Below are 25,790 nucleotides of genomic sequence, written 5' to 3' on the forward strand. Positions count from 1 at the left end.
CTCTGCGTCTGTAGCAATGACAGCAGGTAAACAAACTATTATAGAACCAGTAACTTATAAGTGCTAGGTGATATCAGTCCGCCGCTGCCATAGCCTACTAGGAAGTATGACACGCTGCTGCTGAGACATAAATCCTTAGAAATGCAAGGTTGGTTTTATTTCAAACATTCTATCAACACAGATATGTACATCGTAGTGTTGTCACGATACCAACATTTTGGTACCGGTACCAACAACGTGTTTCGGTACTTTTCGATACTTTTTCAAATAAAAAGTGAACGTAAAAAATGTCATTACTGACTTTATTTTAATAGAAAATCTTAGAACATAAGATATTAATCAGCAAATAAAATAAAATACCACAAAGACAAGCTTTTCTAATGCACACAATTTTAAAAATGTGAAAATATAAATACAGTAATATAATATAAAATATAAATAAACCAGCTCTATTTTCTTTCTTCCAGAGCTACTTTTGTTAAGAGTGAAGGGCGGTGGCGCTTGCTTTTAGCACTGAATGTGGCTTTAAATGACCTGTCGTTCCCTGAGTTCAGTGTGCAGGTCTGGGTGCTTGTTCCTTTAAGTGTTTGGCGAAGTCGGAGGTGTTTCCGCCGTTAGCCATGCATGTTTTTAAACACCGTTTACACAGTGGTGCATCGCGTTAACTGCCTCGCCTTGCGCATTTGTTTTAAGCTAAAGTACGCCTATATCGCACTTCGCGGCGCTGGTTTGTCCACAAGTTGCGGCGTGGTGACGGGTGCAGCTGCCATTCTCCTCTCCGTGCTCCTCTCCCTCGCGCCCTCTCTCTCTCCAAGCTTTCCTCCTGCTCCGTTTGTTGCTCTAGTCCAGGGGTTCCCAAACTTTTCAACCCGCGACCCCCAAAATAACGGTGCCAGAGACTGGCGACCCCCACTATCCCTGGTTGTAACTGAAAAAATAAAATAAAATGTGCACACAGGCCATACGCACTATGGCTTATCCAAACACAGGCTTAACGACAACACAAAAGAACAGAGCAGCCTGATATGAGTTTACATATAGAAATTTACTGTTTGATAAAAAGCAGAATACCTCAGTCAAAATAATATCCATGTAACATGAGTGCACAGTATTGCGGTCATGTGCAAATCTACTGGTACGCTTTGTGATGTTTACTGTGGAGCCGTAAAGTGACCTGACACCTGCAAATTATGCTATCGTTAATCTGTCGTAATCACCTCAGGAGGAAAATCTGTAGTTTTATTTTCATTTTAACTACCATGTTTCATAATTTTGACAACTATGGCTGAATTTTTCTGTATTTTATTTTTTCAAAATTTATTTTATTATTATAATTTTTTTTTATTTTTTATTTTTTATTATTTGATTCATGCAAATCATTCCGCGACCCACCCCTCGGCGTCCCGCGACCCCCACTTTGGGAACCCCTGCTCTAGTCCACGCTGCTCGCTAACTTGCTAGCGGTTTCCTCCAGCTTGCTTGCTTTTTCTTTTTATCTCCCAAAGCTGCGGCTCGCTCCTCGTCCTCTCAGCTGTAGTTACAACGCGGTGACGTCACGCGGCGAGTTCGCCGCGCTGTTGCGGGCGCTGTTGCGGGCGCTGTTGCGGGCGCTGCCGGCGGCGCTGCAAGTACCGGTCCCGTCCAAATGCAATATAGTACCGTTTTAAATGCGTCAGTACCCCGGTACCAAATTAGTACCGGTATACCGTGCAACCCTAGTACATCGATAGTCTGCCGTTACAGTTGATTTGCCTCGGGTGCACTGTGGAGTCGGTATGAGTGTTTTTAATGCCATGCTAACGAGAACCATTGACTTGCGCTAGCCATAGCACAGCGAACTCGGCAACTAGAAGAACTGAATGAAATGTCCTGAAAACGTCTCCAGACGTCTCCAACACACCGGTTGAGTTGGAAAAAAGGTCTTATGTCCAAAATTCCTAACTATCGCTTTAAGTTTATTGAAGAAAAAACATTATCTGCACCTTTATTCCTGTATATAGTAGGGTGTCAACATTTACAATATTTTCTACACGTGTACGGTTCCGGTCCGGTCCCGCTCACACCACGAGTCTGAAGAGTGCAGAGGCTTATCAAAATACAGTGTCAACTTTCCGAGTTTTCAAAGTAGAAAGCGACATCGTGGTGGTTCATCAGAACATCAAGCGCGCAAACGAAGACCGTAGCGGGGGCGCGCGGTGAGGATTGTTGTGGCCGCGCGCCTTAAGGAGCAAGTCTACACTGTGCTGCGCGGAGATGAGAGAGGGCAGCTCATATCGGCCACTATACGGCCAGCAGTTTTTTCCCCCCACTAAAAGGGCCAGTAAATATTCCGTCACAGGCCGGATCCAGCCCGGGGGCCGCCAATTGAATAGCCCTGAATGCGGATAACTGCACTCATGGGAACATTTAATTGTATAGTTAGTTAATGTTACTATCTGAAGCTTTCAGGCAACATTATTACCCTTAAAAAGACTATAGGTGTATATATTGGTGAGAAATAAACGAAGGAGGAAAAATGACGTGTAAACAGTTATTCATTTTTCTAAGCGGTTATGATTTATTATCCGTGAACCCGTTTACACGTGTAGACGTTGACTACTAGTATATATTATTTATATTATGACCAGTGTATATGGGAACTATAAAGAAAATGTATATTATGTGTATTATTGCCAAAAGGCAGCTTTCTATATAGTCCTCTATGTAGTCCCCGGCAGAAAATTCCCTGTATAGTGAGTAGTGAATGAGGGAGGGATTTTGGACACAACGTGGGTATTTAAACAGAGCAACAACAAATGCAACATGGCGCCATACCTCTTGAGATCATCAAAGACCTCTGGCAGCAGGAAGTTGAGGAGCGACCAGAGCTCGGCCAGGTTGTTCTGCAGCGGCGTGCCGGTCAGCAACAGCTTGTTGTCAGTGGGCAGCATCTTCAGCTCTCGCACCAGCCGACAGTTGAGATTTTTGATCCTGTGGCCTTCGTCCACTATGAGGTACTTCCACTGGTTGCTCTGGAGCAGAACACAGACATGGCTGCTTATACAATGCTCATGAAAACAGTCAAAAGAGCTGCAACTAAACTATTGTTTATATTGATTCAATCAAACTTATTTTCTCTATTGATCATTAAATCTATAGATAGTGATGGGCATTCAACAGTTTACAATCAGCTATGAAATGAAAATCAGTTAAATCATCACATTTGAGCAGCTTTGGCATTTTTGCTTGGAAATGGCTAAAATTGCAATATTATTGCACGTTTGTCCTGTGAAACTCTTAAAAACGGTATGAAAACCGTTTAATAAAAGATGAGCAGTGGTTCTACCTGTAGGAATTTTCTGTCTATCATGGCGATCTCAAAGGACGTGAGGACAACAGGACACATGCTGAGGGGCCCCTGAGGCCTGCGGATCTGCTTGAGCAGCTTGGCCCTCTCTGGCTGGGGACCATGGTAAAGCAGCACGGACACCTGGGAAAACGACACGACAGATATCAACAGACAAGGTGCGACACCATTTATTCAATTCAACAAAGTCCGCCAGACCTCAAGGAGACACACTTCCATGACGCGTCCTCCTACCTCTGGTGTGAAGCGCTTGAATTCACTCATCCAGTTGGGCAGAGTGGAGAGAGGGGCCACCACCAGGAAGGGGCCCTTCACTTTCTTTTCTATCATCATGGCGATGTGCGCAATGCACTGGATGGTCTTCCCCAGTCCCATCTCATCAGCCAGGATCCCATTGATGCCGTTCTCCCACAGCATCTGACACCAGAAAGTGAACAAATCACACGCACTCACCATCATTATTCACTTCAAAAACTATGAAGGCAAAATTATAATTTTCTCATTTGTAAGTCATTTGAAAGATATTGCAAATCGCAACTACACTCAACAAAAATATAAACGCACGAAGAAAAACTTGTAGTTATTGTTATGCGACAAAACAGTAACTATCCAAAAATTACAGTACAACTTTATCAATAAAGTGGCTTTAATTTGCGAGCATTAGGATCAATTTCAAAACAAAAGTCCTGGAGTAATGGCAGGAAGAACACAATGGGGGTCGATGATCCAAGTTCACAAACGTCAATAACGTGTGTCCACCATTAGTCTCTCGCAGAGCGGTACACCGGCGACCCATGGACATCACCAGGTTGTCGATCATGGCCTGGGGGATGTTGTCCCATTCCTCCTGCAGAGCCACTTGAAGTTGGCGGCCGTTCTGGGGAATAGGAACCCGCTGGCGGACACGCCTATCCAGAACATCCCAAAGGTGTTCGATAGGTGACATGTCTGGTGAATACGGCGGCCAGTTGAGGACAGGAATACCCTCCTGTTCAAGGAAGTCCCTGCATATCCTGGCAATGTGCGGGCAGGCATTATCTTGTTGGAAGGTCAGATGATGGAGTTCAACAAAGGGCACGACAATTGGTCTCAGGATTTCATCTCGGTAACGTTGCCTATTCAGGTTGCCATCAATGAAATGCAGACATGTGCGCTGTCCATAGCAAATGCCTGCCCACACCATCACACTAGCGCCACCATGAGCCACCTGTTGCAGAACATTGGCGTCAGCGTAACGCTCACCAACACGGCGCCAAACACGGAGTCTGCCATCAGCATGGTACAGCTGGAGCCGAGACTCATCACTGACAGTGGAATGATGCACTTTCAGTTGTGTTGCCACAGCTGTAACGCTCAACCCAGCACTCAGCATGCCAATGGCACGCTCCCTCATGATTTGTGACATCTGTGGCATATTGACAAGTGACAAAAGTCCACATTTTGGTGTGCCCTTTTATTGACCAGACCAGAAGGAGTGTCTGTGTACTGGTCACGCATATTGACCACCACTCTGCCATGCTCCATGACTCTTGTGAGTTGAAATACTCAATCTGAGATTGTAGTCAATAGGAGTGGCCAAGTGACACTGGACTACTGGGTTTGAGCAAAACAAATCATTCCATAAACAAATGCATCAAGAATCTGAGCAAATGTCTTGACATTCTATTTTTGTTCACCATTTCAAGTTTGTGCGTTTATATTTTTGTTGAGTATATGTATTTATAGTGACATGAAATGTTATGGTCCCATGGCTAATCCACATTGGTTGGATACATTATCACCGATTTTAATTTTGAAGGACCTCTATGTCGACCTCGCAGGGAGGGTCTAATCCCATAGAATTGCATTATGGGAAGTTTAGAATCCCTTAGCTGTGTGCATATCTGTTGTACCGATTTGAACCATTTTTACAATGTGTGCTCCCATCTCAATAGTGAAGGTTGGCCTAAGCATGAATCAAACTACTGCTGACAGCGCAAACATTAACATGTGCTAACACACTGCAGAAGAACACCTGAAATGATGAATAAGAAAAATAGGGATGGTTATCCAAACTCTGTATTCAACTTACAAAAAAGCCAATTATTTATCAATACACCTACTCAACAAGAATTAACATGAGGTAAACATAACACACGTTTGGTGCCAGAAAACGAGACTTTTTGTTGCTTTTGGGACAGATAGTACAGTTGATTTCCATGAGTCTATCATTTATTGAGATCCCAAGGGTACAATTTGACTGTGATGGATTTCAACTGGCTGGCCAATGATCAAACATTTTAGTACAAGGAGAAAATCTTGGCCAGAGAATGCGAGACCCTTTTTTTTTGTGGAGTTCCAATAATAATCGATAGACTCAAGGAAGAATCGAATGAACGTTCATGGTGTAGCATGATGCGGTTGTGTGTTATTTCTTCTTTTTTTTCTTCTTTTGTGTGGGTAGCCTAGTTTGTTTTGTCCTTATCTCGCCAGTTATGTTTTTTTCTTGCTGTCCTAGTCTAGACCTTAGAGGTAGTGGGGAAGGAGTATGGTGTGTACGGGAAGGAACGTATGAATGTGTCTGGATGCAAAAGGAAGTCAAGGTTGGGTGGTAAGGAGACAAACTGTATTCTCTTTCATGGTGGGGATGATCGTTATGCATATCATGCTGAGAAATAAACTTGAGCCTGTAGGACATGGGAAGTGAAGAAGTATGGATTGCAAATTATAATTGTAATGGATTAGTTAAAAGTTAAAAAAAAGGCAACAAATTTTTACATGGCTTCACAAAAAAAAAAAAAAATCCATAATTTGTCTACAAGAAACACATTCAGTGCAAGCTGATGAAGCGCTGTGGATAAAAGAATGGGGAGGTCCAATTGTGTTTTCACATGGACTTAAAAACTCTAGAGGGGTGATGATTCTTTTAAATAAACACTCCAATATAGTTGTACAACAAACAAAAATACTAAATGAAGGAAGATGGATTATTTTGAGGCTTAGGGTTCATACAAGGAATAAATATTTCAAACAATATTAGACATGTAGTGGAAACCATAGAATATTATGATAACACAAAAAAAAATCTGGATTAATATTTGTTGCAGATTTTGAAAAAGCCTTTGATAAAATAAAATGGGATTTTGTACATAAATGTTTAAGATATTTTAATTTTGGGGAGAGCCTTTGGATCAAAGTCATATACAATGGCTCAAAAAGCAAAATAATGAATAATGGGTATTTATCAAACTCTATTACACTCACAAGAGGTGTGAAACAAGGTTGCCCCTTATCACCATATCTATTTATTATAGCCATAGAGATACTTGCAAATAAGATTAGAGCAAATACAATTATTAAAGGTTTGAAAATACAAGATTTACATTCCAAAATGTCTATGTATGCGGATGATACAACTTTTATGATTAACCCGGATAATATCTCTTCAAAACCTTATAATAGACTTAAATAATTTCTCTAAAATGTCAGGTTTAAAACCAAATTACGAAAAATTTTACTCTTCCATGTGAGTTGCCAATCATGGACAGATGGCCCTATACACTTATTAGTAGGGCAAAATACAGAAATAAAATAAGGCTGAGTCTCAAATAGGCACTTAAGGAGACTCTGAATTCAAAATGAGTACTAAAGCTGACTCAATGCAGCAATTCAAAATGAAAAGTAGAAGTATAACATGCCTCTATATAAGGCAAAATCAAAAAGAAGCCAACAGGCATTTCTTTTAGGCCTATCACTTAGGCCACATTTGCTGCTGATACAGCAGGCAAGTCAGGAGAACATGACATTGTTTACCAAAAATCTAAAAAAAGCTACAGTATCTGGGGCATAACAACTCAAACCCAAGAAAGGATCTGGGGTTACAGTATCAACTCCTCAAATCAAAAACTCACCCCAAGCTAACGTTAGAGGATCTGACAACAGACAACTTTAACTAACTGACCGTGGAACTTGTACCGACGCGTTTAGCGTTTAAATGATAAGTCAAGCTGGAGCAGCTTCGGTGATAGGAGAATTCTTTTTTACAAAAAGCTACAAATCACTGCATTCTTGTTGATAGTCCCATCTTCATTCTTTTTATAAATAAACTTGTCATTCAAAAGGCCCTCGCAACAATGTGCTCGCCTCACTCCCGACGCAGGTGGAAAGTGACTAACACGTCAGGACAAGTTCCTTTACATACATAATGCAGGCATTGCATTACTGCAAAACTTTACTTTAATAAAAACTGGCTTTCAAGCCAACTTCTGCAAAAGGCTAATGGGTCATTCCATGTGAAATAGTTTGCCCGTGGCGTCCATTTGAATTTCAAGTGTCACACCCCTTTTTGACACATTGGAATTTCGCATTTCATTTGTTGGCATTTTTGGAGGCCCATAACTTCTGTTCTAATAGTGATAGAAGGCTGAAAATTGCTCTGTTAGTTCATTGTAATGTGTACAATTCTACAGAAGTCTGAATTCTGCAGAATCAACATTCCTTACTGTTTGGGTGAGAGGTGGGTCACCAAAGTCCAATTTTTTTTTTTGACGGCCAAAATTATTTTTCACTTTTTGGGTGCTCCTAGCACCACGATGAATGATCACATTTATTCTAAACAGGATTATTTGTTATATTTGGGACCTTTGCTCTTGCCAAAATGAATTTGAAGGGTATGGTACCACTGGTGGGGGTTTTATGGGGGTCCAAAAACCCTTCGGGGCAGAGGTGACTCTTTTGGAACCCCATATTTGGACCCCCAAATGACCACGTGGGCACTTGATGATCCTAATGGGATTTATACCAGATAAAGATACATATTTGTTCTCTTTTAATGAAATAAAACCTTTGAATATGAAGCTCCTTGATATGAATTTTATTCGTCAAAATGCACCATTTTGGACTTTTTTTCCCCAGAAGTCTGGAATGTAGATCAGGGAGAATTTAGTGATGATAAAGCATGAAGATAGTGGAAATAACTTAGTATTATGCTCAGTGATGACAAACAATTAAATATTTAGACTGCTGGCCATTCATTTCCTGAATATCACAAATTAACCCCTTATCCCCGATGAAAGAGACCCGCCTGTGACAAGCGACTTGCAGCATGAGCAAGTCTGCAGGCCACTGATGCAAACCACATTCTGACACCAATGGAGATGTTTCAATGGGCAAAAGAAAACATTAAGAACATTATATTCTTCTTTGTTACTGCAGAAAATATTAAAAAACACGAGGAAACATACAAATTGGAGAGACGTTACGCCTCGTCTAAAACGTTCAGTGGAACACGATCGCATCATTGCTTTATACCAATTTCCAAAAATAAGATACGGATGAAAAGAATATCACAGGATACAATATTCACGTGTGCAGTACACATTACAATGAACTAACAGAGCAATTTTCAGCCTTCTATCACTATTAGAACAGAAGTTATGGGCCTCAAAAAATGCCAACAAATGAAATGCGAAATTCCAATGTGTCAAAAAGGGGTGTGGCACTTGAAATTCAAATGGACAAACCATTTGAGATATTGACCTGAAACTTCAGATCCCTTTGTTTGGTAACATAAGGCATATTTTCACCGCTTTTCAGCAAAATCTGAGAGGTGTCATGTACATGGGTGGCTGAGTTGGCACGGAATGACTCCTTAATCCAATATTTGAAAATGATTTTCCTTTTCTACAATTGCAAAATGTAAAGTATTCACCGATAAAAACTATCTTTACTAAGATATCCCGCTTCCTGTCAGAGGCCTTGATGAGTTGGTTGCAATTTCAATACTATCCGCCCGGCAACACGGAGCAGGTACAACAAATGTTATGGTTAAACTCCCAATATACTGCTGAGAGGAAATTTTTTTTTTTTTTTTTTTTTGAGCAAATGTTTAAAAAGCAATAATATTTGTTAATGACATAGCTGAGGAAGGTAGACTCTTGTCATATATACAAGCCAAACAGAGGTTTGGTGATATAGGTACATTGCAACAGTATAACCAGCTGATTGGATCAATACCTCAGTTATGGAAAAAACGTACACTACTCACAATAAGTTAGGGATATTGTGAGAGACTCAGTGAATTTCATACATACGGTGTTTGTTTCACTTCAGAGATTTTTGGGATAGGGAGGTAATTGTATTGGGGTGATAGACACCTCATTTTGATTTTTCCACGTAATGGTCTCACTGTGTATATTGTGCCTTACATATTGGGGCCAATACCAAAAGACTAAAAGACAACCCTTTTCAATGTGGCATCAATTTCAACATTCTGTGGGTATAAAAAGCTGGTATTGTCAGTAAGTCATTCCAAGATCATCATTCAAACAGTCATGAACACACAACGTCAATTAACGGACGAGCAGCGCCACCTGGCCATAGCACGCCTTCGGGTCGGTGGCAGGCAGTCAGATGTTGCTTGTGAACTTGGCGTGTCTCAAAGTGTCATCAGCAGACTTGCATCAAGACACAGAACTACTGGCAGAGTTTGTGACAGACCCAGGAGTGTCACGAGTGACAGACCGCAACGATGACCAGTACCTAAGGACCGATTCACTCAGACATCGTTATGCAACTGCCAGACAGCTGCAGGCCCGTTTATGAGATGTGAGGGGTACTAGGGTTTCCAGACAAACCATTCGCAACCGACTACGCTTTGGCTTGAATGCCAGACGACCGTTGCAGGTGACTCCACTGACACCAAGACACCGCCGTGAACGTTTGCAGTGGGCACAAGACCATGTGACCTGGACAATGCAGCAGTGCTCTACCGTCCTGTTCACTGATGAGTGTCGGGTCACCTTGCACAGAAATGATGGTCGTCAGCGCTGCTGGAGAAGGCGAGGTGAGCAATACGCCGAGGTCAACATGGTCCCCAGGGTTCGCTTTGGTGGAGGAGGTGCAACAGTCTGGGCAGGCATCACCAGCGAGCATAAAACAGATTTGGTTATTGTAGATGGCACAGTCACTGCACGTTCTTACCTGAGAGACATCATAGAACCCATCATCATCCCCCAATTCCGCCAGCACACCCCCAACTTTCTGTTCATGGATGATAATGCTCCACCACATCGTGCCAGAATTGTCACAGCTCGACTTCAGGAAGTCGGAGTGCCTCACATGGTATGGCCAGCAATGTCCCCTGACCTGAACCCCATAGAGCACGTCTGGGACCAGCTGAAGCAGAGACTGGATGATCGTACCCCACCCCCACGTGACCTGGCAGAACTGCGTGTAGCATTTGTGGAAGAGTGGAACGCATTGCCTCAGAACAAAATCTTGAGGCTAGTGAGGAGCATGAGACTTCGCTGTCAAGCTTTCATTGCCGCAAATAGTGGAAGCACCTGCTACTGATACTGTCAATTTTTGTTATTTGGGGCTATCCTTGTTATTGTCTAAATTTTTGGGTTAAATATTAAACTAATGAAAATGGTGTTTCTTCTCATTCATTATTAGTAATATCAAAGGAAACTTTTACTTATTTCATTAAAATTCAGACCAAATAGGAAAAGCACTCATGTAAATAACTTATTGTGAGTAGTGTATAAAAAATATGCCTAGATCACATTTGGTATGCAGACCACATATGAAACCGACCAAATGGATCACTTAAACAAAAATAAATAAAGATATGTATATTTTTTATTTAAAAAATAATAAAAGTGTAGATATTCTATATAATTTATTTAATTATTGGGAAAGAATAGTAGATACCCCCATACAATGGAAACAAGTATTTACAAAGATATATAAAACACTAGATCACAAAATAAGATATTTCCAATATAGATTAATTTATAAATACAAATTTATAAATACTGTTCAACAACTGGAATAGTCCAGTCCAGTGGAAGTCCAGAAATGGCTAACTGAACATAACATCCAATTACCTATAGATATGTTTACAATGTTATTTGGTAAACTGTCGGAAACAGAGGACCTACAAAATATAATTATTCTACTTGGAAAAATGTTTCTCTTTAAATCTAAATGTAAAAACACAATTAATATTAATATTAATATATTTAAGAATTATATCAAACTATATTGTAAAACTGAATGTGAAATGGCATACGAAGATAAAAAATGTCATGTATATAGAAAGATGGACAAAACTTAAAGAAGCAGAGGGTTGGACAGATTGAGTTTAAAATAAAGATAGAAAGATAAATCAAGTGGAAAGAGGGTGTCCCCTTAGTGGTTGGGGGGTGTGTGTGTGTGTGTGTGTGTGTGGGGAGGGGCGGGGGGGGGGGGGGTTAGAATGGATATGGGGACCCTTTTTTGTTTTGTTTTGTTTTGTGTCATTTGATCATTATTCAAGGCTTTGAACAAATCTAAAAAGAAAAAGAAAAAGAAAAAAAAAGGAATAAAAGGAAAAGAACAAAATTGGTCCCCCAAGATGGGGGGTGGTGGTGGTGGGATAAAAAAAAAATAATAATAAAAAAAACATGAGGTAAACATAGTAGAAAAGTGATATCTCAAATCAGCTTTGTCTTTAGGCTCTCATCCACCCCCGCTATGTTTTACACAAATGCAGTGTGGCAGCTCGGCTAATAGCCAATTGTTACAAACAAGGCTCAGCCATTTTGTTGAGTCGCCACCTAGTGAAGGCTCTGAGTGGCTAAGTTCCCTTCAGTGAGCAGTGTTCCAGTGTATGTGTCCAGGGATGTTATTGTGACAGGTGGAATGGAAGGTGTGACAACTGACAAAGTCCATCTGCTGTTATATGATATAAATGGACCTTAAACCCGGACTGTTTTTTCAACGTCCACAATCTCATGTTGGTCAACTACTCACCCTCAGCCACTCTGTGCCTTCGATCTGGTATGTCCTCATTACTCCCCCAGTGAAGAGCTCTGGCTGCTGGGCGGGGACCGGCTGGCCATTCACCGTCCTGTGGGGATGCAGCAGATGCTTGGCGTTGTCTCGCACCGTCTCCGACAGACGGTTCTTGATGTCTTCGTTGGAGTCGCTCATCTTCTCGATATCCTCAGCTTCTAGTTTCTTCTGGGCCGGTGCCTCGTCCTGATATCAAATGTTTGATATAAACAAGTATGGTTGGATGGGTTACTTTCAATGAACCTACTTTTCAATATACAGTTTACACTAGGGCTGAACGATATGGACAAAATTTCATATCTCGATATTCATGCCAGATATCTCGATATCGATATGATACGAATATGACTACGGTTTGGTGAAAACGTCTGGTGGACGCCGACTCATACGGTGAAACGTTACTGAAGGCATTGCAATACACTCGGTGCAATTTTCGCCAAACACGACCTGCACAACACCTCGCTCTGGTTGACATCATTGTTATTAAATCCAAAATACCTCCAAATAATGGAGGATGATTTATGTTTTGGCACCAAATCAGATTTGGCACTGCTACTGGCCGCATTATCTTCCGCACTCGTCTCACTTTTCTTTCTCTCTTTCTTTCTGATTTCCCCGCTGCGTATGTCGTGTCTGCGTCTCGTCTCCCTCACTCCCGCGGCGGGAGTCCCACCCTCGTATGTTCGTCATTGGTTGGCTTCAGCTGTCGACGCACAGCAAGCATGAAATAAGGTTTGTGGTTGGCTGGCCATAGCGGTGCATTCAAGGGAAATCGTAAAAATGAAGTTTATTGTGACTGCCAGAGCTGTACATGCAGGGCGAGCGCGGGTGAAATCTTTATCGTTTATATCGTTGCTTTTTTATTCGATATTAATATCTTGAATGTTCCTATCTAGATAAAGATATGATCACGATATATCGTTCAGCCCTAGTTTACACCACCATTCCCTCTTCTGGATCACATTAGGGGTGTGAGATACGACACTGGGTATTTAGGGAACCAGTAAAGATGCTGCTCTTTCTATGATGCTGTATTGATATGATGCGTTGTAGTTGCTGTTTTAATAGGGACATTATTTTGTTCAGTAACTTGTAAAAGTCTTAAAACAGGAACAAGAAGATAAGATCACAGCTTGATCCTGCCTGAAAAAAAGACGTATTGGTCATATCGTCCACCCCTACATGATATCTCTCATCTACCAGGGAAGGAAAAAATAACAAAACATTAACTATTACCGCTTCCTCCACTTTTGCCTTCTTAGCTTGGGACATTATTTCCTGGAAGACAAAATTAAGCAGAACCAATGTGAAATGATCAGTAAATGGAATATCTGCAAAAACAGACGGTGTCAAAGAGATCTTACTTCTTTTGACATGACATCTGCTATTTTGTAGTCATCGTCCCTCCTCCTCCTCTTCTTATCTAGACCAACAGGGAAGAAGAGTGAAAAATGTCACATTCATATTGATACTTGGATTTGGAGTGAAGCAAATATAATTCAAACTGTTTGTTTGTAAAGTTCACTTAAGCGTTTCATGCTATCGGTAGCATAAGAACAAACATCAGAAGATCTACACACCTTTCTCAGGCTCCGCACTGTTTGAGTTCTGCATTTAAAGACAAACATACTTCAATGAATAAGGTTAGAAGAGTACATCAAAGCTAAGCTAGCATGTGTTTCCCCAGTTAAGCTCGTCTCACCTTCTTAGCCTTCTTCTCTTGTCTGTCATTCCTGAGGTTCTCCTGCAGACGTCGACAGAGGAACAGTGAGATTGAGCCTGAAGCCAGCAGGTGGTGACACCAACTCGGCACCGTTACCGTTTAATGTGCTGTTCATCATACCGTACCTCAATCTGCTGCTGCTCCATTTTAGTCAGCAAGAATTTGGAGTAGATGTTGCTCTTCTTGAGCAAATGCTGCAGCCTTTTGAACCGCATGTCATGAGAATCCCTGTCCTGGGACTGCAAGGCCTATGGTGAGTGTTGCAAAAAACAAGGAAAAACAATCATACATTAATGACAGTTTAGATACTTGAGCCAATGCTGTATGGTTATTTTTTACCTATAATAAAACACATTTTTTCCAATACCTAACTTTGAGAAATATGTTCTCCCACAAAACCCTTTTTTAATTAGTCGAGTTGATATGACCTATTTTACAATATCCCAAAAACATTTTTTAAGCAGCCAGAGTCAGGGATGAGTGAGGATTATAGATGCAACACTCCAAATAAGATAATCGATACATAAATACGGCAGCAACCTTGTTGTTTGTACCATGGACAGTCCCTGATTCCACCACATAGTCTGGTCAACAAATATCATAGAGCTCTGGGAAACCACAGGCCACCTCAATATTTTTTGTCTCGATTTCTGATTCAGTGAAGACAGGTTAAGAATCTCAAGGCTGCTAGTCTATCACGTCACATCAATTTCTCATTTGTGTGATGTCATTTGCGTCTTTGCATTGACATTGTTCGTCATAGCGCAGCATTAAAAAGTCACTTTGCATTTGATGTGAAGACACCATTGCATACATGGTGAAATGAGACAATTCTTGACATGAAACAGTTTTACAAACACACATGAAGGAGGGAGAACCCACATGCTGAGGAATGAATAAGAAACACACCTTTTCTATCATCTCTTTTTCTTTCCTCTCCCCTTCCTCCATCAGCTTCTTTTCCTCTTCCTCCATTTCCTTAGTGATGACAACTTCAGATGTCATGTTCTCAGATTTCACACTGACATCTTTAAAGAAACAGTGATAGATGGTCAAACTGGGGGGGTCCACACATGTCCTTGTTAATTTAGGAACAGATAATCAACTCTTATTAGTTCCTGCTAAACAGCTGTTAATGATAAAAGTGTGATAAATAATAAACATATTTTCCTTATTATCTAAACGTTACGACAGTAACACTTCATTAATTAAGGCAAGACAAAAACATTTTTTGGAGTTTGAATTTTCCTTCCATAACGTCTCCTCTCCGGGAAACATTACCTTACTGTGGTGGAGAGGTTTGTGTGTCCCAATGACCCTGAGGGCTGTGTTGTCTGGAGCTTTGTGCTCCTGGTAGGGCCTCCCATGGCAAATTGGTATCGGGCGAGGGGGCCAGACTAAGAATCATTCAATAACATCCTATGAAAAAGTGACCCGGCCCGGAGGAAGCCCAAGGCCCCCCCCGTCTGGAGCCAGGCCCAGTGGGAGGGCCCGTCAGCAAGCGTCTGGCTGGCACAGCCCGAAGAAGCTACTGCTTCTCAGCCATCCTGCGGGTTCACCATCCATGGGAGGATCGCTGAGGTCAGGTGCGCTGCAATACAGGTGGCAGTAAAGGCCGGGGACATCAACGGACCAGACCCGGGCAACAGAGGCTGGCTCTGGGGTTGAGGAACGTCACCTCTCTGTGAGGGAAGGAGTCGGAGCTTGTGTGGGAGGTGGAGTGCTACCAGTTAGATCTGGTGGGGCTTACCTCTACGCACAGCCTCGGTTCTAGAACCTCACTCCTGGATAGGGGTTGAACTATATTCTTCTCTGGAGTTGACCAAGGTGTGAGGGTGCGGGGATACTCACAAATCCCCGGCTGAGCGCCCCTGTGTTGGAGTTTACCCTCTACGCCGTCGGGTTATGGGGGAAAAACATATGCACCAAACAGCAGTTCGGACTATGCAGCCTTCTTGGAGACCCTGGCTGCTTTTCAAAAACAGTTTGAGTCGCCCTCGCTCACTTGCCCTAAGCACTTGCCCTCGGGGGAATCCCTGCCGCCATCTTAAGGGCTGTTCCATTTCTCTGAACAGCTGAAGTGAACTCCGTGAGATCGACCCTTGAGGGCTGAGTGATCGAGTCAACAACGATGGTCACTTCAGAGCTGTATATCACCCACAATGCATTGCAGTGGTGCACGAAAAATATGTCCATGCAGTGGCGATAATGAACCTCAAACACCATTGTCTGCTGTCTATTCACCACCAAGGAAGAAGAAGAAAGAAGAAAGAAGAAAATGAATTAAATTTAATTGTGCAATTAGACTGTCTGTTGCAGAGTTATGGCAGAGTCCGCCGTTTACAAGTGTAAGTATATAAGCCGACGTATTGCCATCAGTGTTTCCCCTACCATTGTACAGGCCTGGCGGCCCGCCAGGCCAAGGAGACCTGCCGCTAGGCAAAAAAAAATCAATATACCAAAAATAAGCCACCTATCAATTCATTCATAAATCAATAATCATTTACATTAGGAGCGCCTCCGCGCAGCACAGTAGACTTGCTCCGCAAGACGCGCGGCCGCAACAATCCTCGCCGCGCGCTCCCGCTACGTTCTTCTTCCGTGTACTCGCGCTTGATGTTGTTCTGATGCCGTTCCGCCTCGTTAAACCACCACGATGTCGCTTTCTACTTTGAAAACACGGAACGTTGACACTGTATTTTGATAAGCTGTTGCACTCTTCAGACTCGTGGTGTGAGCGGAACCGGACCATAGGGTCCATAATATTTATTTTATTACATTATTATTATTTATTTTTACATAATAAAAATGCCGCTGTGTGTCTCCGTCCAAAACCCGCTGCGCTAGCGCTGTCTGCTCGCACAGATCCGCTCGTGCGCACATGCGCTGATGCAGGTCGAGTGTTGTCGAGAAATATAAGCAGAGACGGCGCTCCTTAAAAACAACATCACGCCATGTGTGTGTAGTATTAGGACGTGATGACGTATGTACAACCGGCCAAAGCCCGTTTGCCCCCCCCCCCCTCCCCGGGGGGGGGGATTGTTTTTGATAAGATGTGGAACTTTGAGTTAACTGCTGTTGAGTAAACCTATAACTTATATTTTACTTGATAAAATAAGACAATATATGCACTCATATGTCATTAATGTGATGCTCATCATTTTCCAGACATATTTCTGGACCCTGATCATTTCCATCAACCAGCACCTTAATAAGTCACTCTCTCCTTGTGATCTTGAATACACTCTGGTTGAACAAAAATGTTGAATGCAAATATAATAATTGCAGAATTGCAGACTGCTTGCTGTGCCACCTGACTTAATCCAACTGCACCAATACACCATCCCACACGTCTCGTCTGTTTAGTGTTTTTTCCGGTGGGTACCACCGGGCCTGAAAAAAATTCTAGGGGAAACACTGGCCATCAAGCGCAGAATACGTCTTCGTCTCAATTAAATTAGTCTCCGCATATTTTGTGTATTTGGAAAAGGCAGTATAGCGCTACTCCAACAAAGTGTGGTTGATCCATGATCCATGTCTGGGCTGTTAGTGAACGAGGGCGGGTGTGTTCCATTTACCTCTTTCACTCCTCCTCCACCTACTTTCCCGCCGCCCTCCAAGTGGCCTCCGTGTGACGTCATAGCAAGGGCTGAGGGCAAGTGAGCGAGGGCGACTCAAACTGTTTTTGAAACGCAGCCCCTGAATAGAGTCCTGCATGGGGCTGCAGTAGGGGACTCCATAGCTCTGTTGGGAGACTTCAACACACACGTGGGCAACGAGATACGTAACGGCCATCCTGATCTAAACCCGAATGGTGGTTTGTTATTGGACTTCTGTGCTAGTCATGGACCGTCCATAACGAACACCGAGTTCGAACACAAGGATGCTCATAAGTAGGGTTGGGCATCGAGATCCGGTTCCAAATAGGAACCGGTTCCTAACCTCCGGTTCCGGAACCGTTAAGAAGCTGTTGGAATTGCGATTCTTTTTTTTTTGGTTCTTAAACGTCCGCACTAGTTTGTTTGTTTTACTCCGCTCGCACTAGTTTGTTTGTATTACTCCGCCCGGCGTGCGGAGACTCCGCGATAGAACGATCAGTAACGAGTAGTCTAACGTGCTACTATTGCCAAACCAGTAGTCAGATTAAAGTTACTTATCCAAATACACGGCGCGTTACTATTTTTGTCAGTAAAAAAAAAGATCTGCTTTCTTCGTGTGTCTCAGGGGGGTGACGTATGTTAGCCGACACCTTCACTGTCGCGTGTAGTCGGCTTTACCGGCAGAAACGTAAACAATGGAGGGGGAGAGATACGCATTTTCCAGCTGGAAATACAAGCATTATTTCGACTTCATCTCAGCAAAAGATGGCAACATAAAGGTTCGTTGTACACTCTGTGTTAACAACAAAGTGTTGTCTACTTTCAAGAATACAACGTCAAACTTGAAAAAACATTTAGAGTCACAGCATGGAACAACCACATCAAAAGAGCAGGTCCCGCCCGGTGACGGTGAAAAGGCGCAGCGTGTGAATAAACAAGACGAGTTCTCGATTTCACGGAGCTCCTGCTAACTCAGTCTGTGCTGAAATGCGAGCGGAGTCTCTCTTGAGTGTTTAGTGGAGAAATGTCTCGCTGCTTGCTGGCCCCGCCCCCTCCCTTCGTCATCACGCCGCTCATACTTGAGGACTGTGTTCATCCTTTGTTCCATAAAAAACACTCCTTGCTGCTCTAATGCTGGTTCAATATTCATAAAATGTTCATTCATGATGTTACTGCCATTACAATATGCAAACAATGATTTAAGTTAAGTGAAGTCAAGAGTACTACTTTTCAAAGTAACTGTGGCAACACTGGACCTGTTGACCTGCACCTCAAAGAATCGGAATCGAGAATCGTTTAGAACAGGAATCGAAACAGAGGATTGGAATCGGGATCGGAATCGGTAAAATCCAAACGATGCCCAACCCTACTCATAAGTGTACGTGGTACCAGAGCACCCTAGACTGAAGGTCGATGATCGATTTTGTAATCGTTTAGTCTGATCTGCGCATGTTTTGGACACTGGGGTGAAGAGAGGGGTGATGCTGTCAACTGATCACCATCTGGTGGTGAGTTGGGTCAGAGGGTGGGCTTTGGACAGACCTGGTTAGCACAAACGAGTAGTCAGTGTTGTGCCCGACGGGTTCATTGAACGATAGTTCATGAATAGGGGTGGGACGATACGGGTAACTCACGATTCGATACTGTGACGATATTTGGCCCACGATAACGATAATATCACGATACACGATATCTGCGATATTCGATATATTGCAAGAAATTTCATCAACGATATATCACGATATGTGACTGAAAAAGAAAAAATATGCATAAAAAATAAGTTCCCAAACTTCGTACAATGTACAAATGAATAAACACTGTCCAGCTGGACACATTAAAGTGCATGAACATTAATAACATGTCTTATGTAAACCAGGACAGTGCTTTCTGATACTGAAAAGTCAGTAGCAACTTGGTTTATGTAAACTTGGGCCCGTTTTAGTTTAACAATAGCTAAACAAGATAAGAATAACATCAGAATTAAATGAAATATTGGGCACATTTCAGTATGCAACCAATTATGTGCAGAGTTATGTTCACCCATCCAGTACCTGGGAAGTCGGGCCTCAAACCGCTTGGATCTCACAGCAACACCGGGCAGCACACGGCGTTGCGGATCCACACATGCGGACCCTCCGGCGGACGGTAAACACGCGCCGCTCGGAATCCTGCCCGTAAATAGGCAATCGAGCCCGGCCGAAAAGTGGGTCCGCATGCCCTCAATGCTGTGTGAAAAGCGCTTGAAGCTCACAACAGCACCGGCCAGCACACGGCCACGCTTACAATTACGCACCGCAAACCCGCAGTTCTGCTCCGTCCGGAGAACCGTAAACTCTAGCGCGCCGCTCGGAATCCTGCCCGTAAATAGGCAATCAAACCCAGCCGAAAAGTCGGCACTCATGCTCTCAAGGCTGTGTGAAACCCGCTTGGAGCTCAGACCGACCCCCGGGCAGCGGGCGGCCCCCGCGGATCCGCTCCGGAGAACCGTAAACTCTAGCGCGCCGCTCGGAATCCTGCCCGTAAATAGGCAATCAAACCCGGCCGAAAAGTCGGCACTCATGCCCTCAAGGCTGTGTGAAACCCGCTTGGAGCTCAGACCGACCCCCGGGCAGCGGGCGGCCCCCGCGGATCCGCTCCGGAGAACCGTAAACTCTTACGCACAGACGGGAGTCTAAAAAAACCCGTAGACCCAAAATATCGATATTTGCCGTCAGTGTATCGATTTATTTATTGCGACAGAGAGCACAACAATATATTGCAATATCGATTTTTTTCCCCACCCCTATTCATGAACTCGTTTATATTTTGGGGAAAGTGAACTGAACGAACTGTATTTCTGCCTGATGAACGTTACTGTGAACGCGTTTATTCTGGTGTCTGTGAACGGCACGCTCTCTCAGTTTAACTTCGTTCAATAGGGTGCCAGATTTGTATCGAGCCTTCCAGGCTAAAACACACCGTACACAGGCCTTAATATGTAGCGAAAAAAAACCACCCATTCTGGCAACACCAGCCGCCAGTGTCGCACCGCCCCATACAGCATCAAAACAAAAAACAGCATGGAGGCAAGACAAACGTGTGGGGACCAAGTACAAAGGAGGCGTCGTATTCTCGTTTAAACAAGTTTTATGACAGGGCTCTCAAGTCTCGCGCGCAGTTCAACCTGTTGACACGCTCACACGCCACATCTTGAATTTCTCACGCAGACAAATTACCAGGATAATTTAAAAAAAACTATTTTATGAAAATAGTTCACCGAAATGTGTTTCTGAAAACATTTTATGTGAGAAATAAGCTATGCAGTTGCTGAATCTGTCTTTATTTTAGATCAACAACAGTCAGTTTAAAAGATTTGAGAGCTTGCGGGAGGCAGCGCCGTCTCTCAAAACTCGCCGCGACGCGAAGGCATTGCACAGCTTCTTACAAAGACAATGAATGGGAAGAGTGGAAATAACGCTGCCTGTGGAAACGTACCTTCAGCCAAAATCTCACTCTGAACCAAGTTAAAACTTGAGAGCCATGTTTATGACAAGGTCGGTGAGGATGTGAACAATCTTATTTTTCTGTGCAAACTTTGCCCGCTGGCTTTCAAAAACAAAAAAAAACTAAATATCTGCACTTCACTCACATCAACAGCAAACCTGAAACGGCACATTGAACTAAGCTGTCCTGATTTTCTTTTTATAATTCCTCATTAAAAAAAGACCATTCAAGCAGCAAGTTTTTACTCATGTTTTTGAGAATATTCTGTAGGTGTGAAACTGCAGCTGCTACTAGTGTGGACTGAATGGACAGCAGCAAAGTGCTAAAGCAACAATGGGGAAATGCTGTCCCCTCACTTCTAATGTACACCCTGGTTGGATAAGGATTCCAAATTGGATATGAAGATGAAATCTAGCGCATGGTTTCAGTGTTAAAACTGATCAAATAATTGCTGTCTGTGGTTCTATATAGGCTGTGGCAATTATTTTGAAAAAGAATAGCTTGCAGCAACATATTGAAAGAAAGAACTTTGAACTAGTTCATTTTTGGAACTGTGAACTTAGTTCAATATTTTGAATTATGAACTATGAACTGAACTAGTTCATTTTATAATTTCTGAACTGAACTTTAAACTCTGCGAACAGTTGGAGGAGCCCCCTGTCCAAGAGATCTTCAACTCACACATCCGGCTGAGTTTTTCTGGCACCCCCATGGAGGTTGGGGCATCGAACCTGAGTGGGTGATGTTCAAAGCGTCCATTGCCGAAGCTGTGGCAGTGAGCTGTGGTGTAAAGATCTTAGGTGCCTCAAGGGGAGGTAACCCTTGAACACCATGGTGGACACCGGTGGTCAGGGAAGTCGTTATTCTGGGATATGTTATCTCGGAAGACTCCGGAGGCGGTTGCAAGATACCGACAGGCCCAAAGGGCTGCAGCCTCTTCCATGAGATGCAGAGGCAAAGCAGCGGGTGTGGGAGGAGTTTGGAGTAGCCATGGAGAAGGACTTTCGGTCGGCCCCAAGGTGCTTCTGGAAAACCATCCGGCACCTCAGAAGGGGGAAAGAGGGAACCATCCAAGCTGTATACAGTAAAGATGGGACACTGTTGACCACAACTGAGGAGGTAATAAGGCGGTGGAAGGAGCACATTGAAGAACCTCTGAATCTGACTGATATGCCCTCTATTGTAGAGGCAGAGTTGGAAGCTGATGGAGGATCATCATCATTTCCCTGGTGGAAGTCACTGAGGTATTCAAACAACTCCTAAGTGGCAAAGCCCCAAGGATGGATGAGATCCGTCCAGAAATGCTGAAGGTTTTGGTGGTGGAGGGGCTGTCTTGGATGACAAGTCTCTTCTTCATTGCTGCTTTTTGCAGATGATGTGGTCCTGCTGGCATCATCGGTCTGTGACCTCCAGCACTCACTGGATCGATTTGCAGCCGAATGTGAAGCGGCCGGGATGAGGATCAGCACCTCTAAATCTGAGGCAATGGTGCTCAGCAGGAAGCCAGTGGATTGCCTGCTCCGGGTAGGGAATGAGTCCTTACCCCAAGTGAAGGAGTTCAAGTACCTCGGGGTCTTGTTCCCGAGTGAGGGGACAATGGAACGTGAGATCACCCACAGAATTGGAGAAGCGGGGTGGTTTTGCATTCGCTGTACCGCACACTTGTGACGAAAAGAAAGCTGAGCCAGAAGGCAAAGCTCTCGATCTACCAGTCAATCTTCACTGACCTATGGTCATGAGGGATGGGTCATGACGAAAGAACTAGATCGCGGGTACTTAAGCGGCCGAAATGAGTTTCCTCAGGAGGGTGGCTGGCGTCCCTTAGAGATAGGGTGAGAAGCTCAATCATCCGTGAGGGACTCGGAGTAGAGCTTCTGCTCCTTTGCATTGAAAGGAGACAGCTGAGGTGGTTCGGGCATCTGGTAAACATGCCCCCCTGGGCCTGGGAACGCCTCGGGATCCCCCAGTCAGAGTTGGCTGATGTGGCCGGGGAAAGGGAAGTGTTGGGTCCCCTGTTAAAGCTGCTGCTGATGAGAACATGTTTCTTTCAGACCAGTGCACGTTTAGCTTGACCGTTTAGTTTGTGTCTGCAGAGTTCTTCCAAATTCACTAAACATTACCATCAGATAATGCCTCATTTGCATATTTAAACATTACATTTCAGGAAACTTGACATCTATTAGTTCAATTGTTTACCCTTTTCACTTGTAGCGTCTTCAAAATCTGTGTAATTTTACATGTCTTTAAAGATTGTTCTCTATAAATCAGGTTTAAATCTCCACAACAAATGTGCTCTTTGAGCATCTTTTCTTACAAAAAAACACTATAAAATCAATAAATGATTTGTCTTCTCTGTGTAGCACTTTGATTGGCTGGTAAACATGACAGGAAACGGAAATGCTCCCGCTAAAAATTAAAAAAAACAGATTACAGTTTCAGCAACGATTCTAAATAAAACCGACAATAAAAATGGAATCAAACTAAAATCTGATTGTTGAAATCTCCACTTCGGTAGCACTTACGGCCACCAAACTTTTTGTACATTTCAAAAATGTCTATCTATATTCTGAAGGATTTTTTTAATCAGAGGGGTTTGTTCATTTATTAATTATAGTCTGATATATACACATTTTATTCCTAAATGTAAACATTTAGATACGATTTATGGAGTGATACAAAGAGGTATCCAAAATCCCCTCTATAAATACCTTTAACTCTAAAACTCTGACTTTATCCAATGTTCAGTTTGCTGTTACAGCCTCATTTCCATATTAAAATGTCAGAATTCTTGGAATAGAAGAAAAAAATGGAGTTAAAAAGTTTCATCGTGGTGTCTATTAGTTGTTGTTTTAATCCTATTCACCAGGGGTGAGTCTCCTTGAAGTTGGAATATAGGTAGAACCCCCCTCCTTTGTGACTGACCGTTCACAGCTCTGGTCTCCATGGATGTGCCCATCGGCTCCTCGGATTCATCAGGTTTGGGACAGTGAGGGGACCCACTGCGAGTCTCTTCCTTCACGCTGTCAGACACAAATCAGCACCACAGGGTCAATTCAACAGGAAGCAGAACTAACTCCACCATCACACGAGACCCACAACGTCTGAAACCGGGGGGGGGGAGTTCATTCTGCACCACGCGGGGGCTTTTACTTTTAAACAACGTAAATACTTCCAGCATTTGGATTCAATACTGAATACGGACTTTAATCTAGTCTGCATGGCCAGCGTTTAACACATTAAGTGATATGAGAGCGATATTAAGCACAATTACGATAGACCGTCATCGTTACATTAACATACTTGTTGTACTCTCTCAATGAAAATCGCAAGCAAAGCCATTTTACTTACCAGCTCATCGTTGCGAACAGCGAAGCAGACCACACGGCTATGTGGATAACTCAACGTTACGCGGTAACAACAAAATATCAATTTCAGTTAACTTTAGCGTTACACAAGCAGGTTACTCAGTCATATAACGCCAACTCTCTGAAGTAACGCTAACTTAATTAGCTAGCTAGTGGTTATTAATGTAGTTCCCGGCTGTGCAGGTCCGCAAATATCCCAGTAAACCCCGCAAAAACAAAACAAAATCACTTAAATTGAAACTACGCAAAAGTCTACAACAACACTAACGTTCGACTCCCACGTCTACCACGCTACTCTGCAGAACGCACAGCGTGTCCTGAAGCCCGATAAGTAGCTAGCTACACACAAGAAATCCACATCCGACTAACTCCTTTCAAGATAAAACTACTGACGCGGTCCTCGCGGCCCTGAGATGCCTTGAGGATCGCTGTTATCTTTTATTTTCAAAGCTTCACTTCCGCTACTTTCTACAGGAGCTCGGCCAACGTGACGCAGCTCGGAATTTTAGTGTGGGCGGTGCTGAAGCATTTCGCGCCAGTTAGGACGAAACTATTGCATGTAAAACAGGGTGGCGTGTGATGGGAGTGTAGCTATTGCGGTATTTTAGAAGTAAATACGAGCATCAGAATGAATATATATATATATATTAGAATAATAAGAAAAAGTGTGAAAAACATATTCAACCGACTTCGGAGAATTTCATCAACACAGAAAACTATTTCATAACACAGCTACCCCTCTGAGCGAAAATATGTGCAACACCTAATATGATATTTCCCGCGAGTCCAGAGGCCTGGGGTGCAGTCGAATAGTCAAAAAATAAGGTCCTAACTCCTATTCCTATCTCCTATTCCTTGACCTCTGGGGAAAACGTCACGGGGTTAAGGAAAGGCGATAGGAGAACTCAAAAGGACTTAGGAAATGTCGACCGCGGTGCTCAGAGAATCCGACCAGACTTTCACTATCTACGTCATTATAACGCGGCCCTGATGGTTGACAGCTGATGATCGGCACCGGCGATTGACGTGCGTCTGCGCTGGAGAAACTACAATAATGGACTACAAAAAGCGCATCGTCCACTTCTCCACATGTTGGTTTTAAAAACAGCTGGTTCACTGACCGGCTTCAGTTCCAGCAGCTCCTCCTTTCTGTTTGACCGGTTGCTTTATTTACTTTTCATTTGTGGTTTTAGTTTCGTTTTTGTCAAACATTTGTAACATGATTGAAATAAATAAAAAAAAAACATTCAATTATTATCACTGGCCACACACATTTATTATCACTATTCCAATTACTATATGTCTGCTTGAAAGTAACTGTTAAATATGTAAATACACATATCGTTTGTTTTCATTAACGGCCGAGGTGTGCGGCACTTTAAATGTTGCTCTCGCAAAGAATTGTGGGTCGGCGTAATCTCCTTTCCTATCGCATAGGAAGGTCCGTTGCATCCTAT

The 25,790-nt window shown here is 43.0% G+C and overlaps 1 protein-coding gene across 2 annotated transcripts in view; it reads right to left on the reverse strand.

The window, feature by feature from the left end:
* hells (helicase, lymphoid specific) overlaps positions 1-24,692 on the reverse strand; it is a 40,822-nt gene extending 16,130 nt beyond the window's left edge. The window contains exons 1-12 of one of the 2 annotated variants that reach the window (XM_084021614.1): positions 24,317-24,692; positions 23,891-23,988; positions 14,796-14,914; positions 14,012-14,134; positions 13,866-13,907; positions 13,744-13,771; positions 13,528-13,586; positions 13,400-13,441; positions 12,122-12,349; positions 3,581-3,763; positions 3,326-3,469; positions 2,815-3,011 (exon numbers count right to left, since the gene is read on the reverse strand). In XM_084021614.1, coding sequence (XP_083877740.1) covers positions 2,815-3,011; positions 3,326-3,469; positions 3,581-3,763; positions 12,122-12,349; positions 13,400-13,441; positions 13,528-13,586; positions 13,744-13,771; positions 13,866-13,907; positions 14,012-14,134; positions 14,796-14,914; positions 23,891-23,988; positions 24,317-24,324 — 1,271 coding nt within the window. In that variant the 5' untranslated portion in view covers positions 24,325-24,692. Of the gene's footprint in view, positions 1-2,814; positions 3,012-3,325; positions 3,470-3,580; positions 3,764-12,121; positions 12,350-13,399; positions 13,442-13,527; positions 13,591-13,741; positions 13,772-13,865; positions 13,908-14,011; positions 14,135-14,795; positions 14,915-23,890; positions 23,989-24,316 lie in introns of both variants that reach the window. The other variant, XM_084021613.1, reaches the window with a different exon arrangement.
* Positions 24,693-25,790: the final 1,098 nt, after the last annotated feature.

This window comes from Eutrigla gurnardus, assembly GCF_963514095.1.
Source record: "Eutrigla gurnardus genome assembly, chromosome: 11".
In the NCBI taxonomy this organism is placed as follows: Eukaryota; Metazoa; Chordata; class Actinopteri; order Perciformes; family Triglidae; genus Eutrigla; species Eutrigla gurnardus.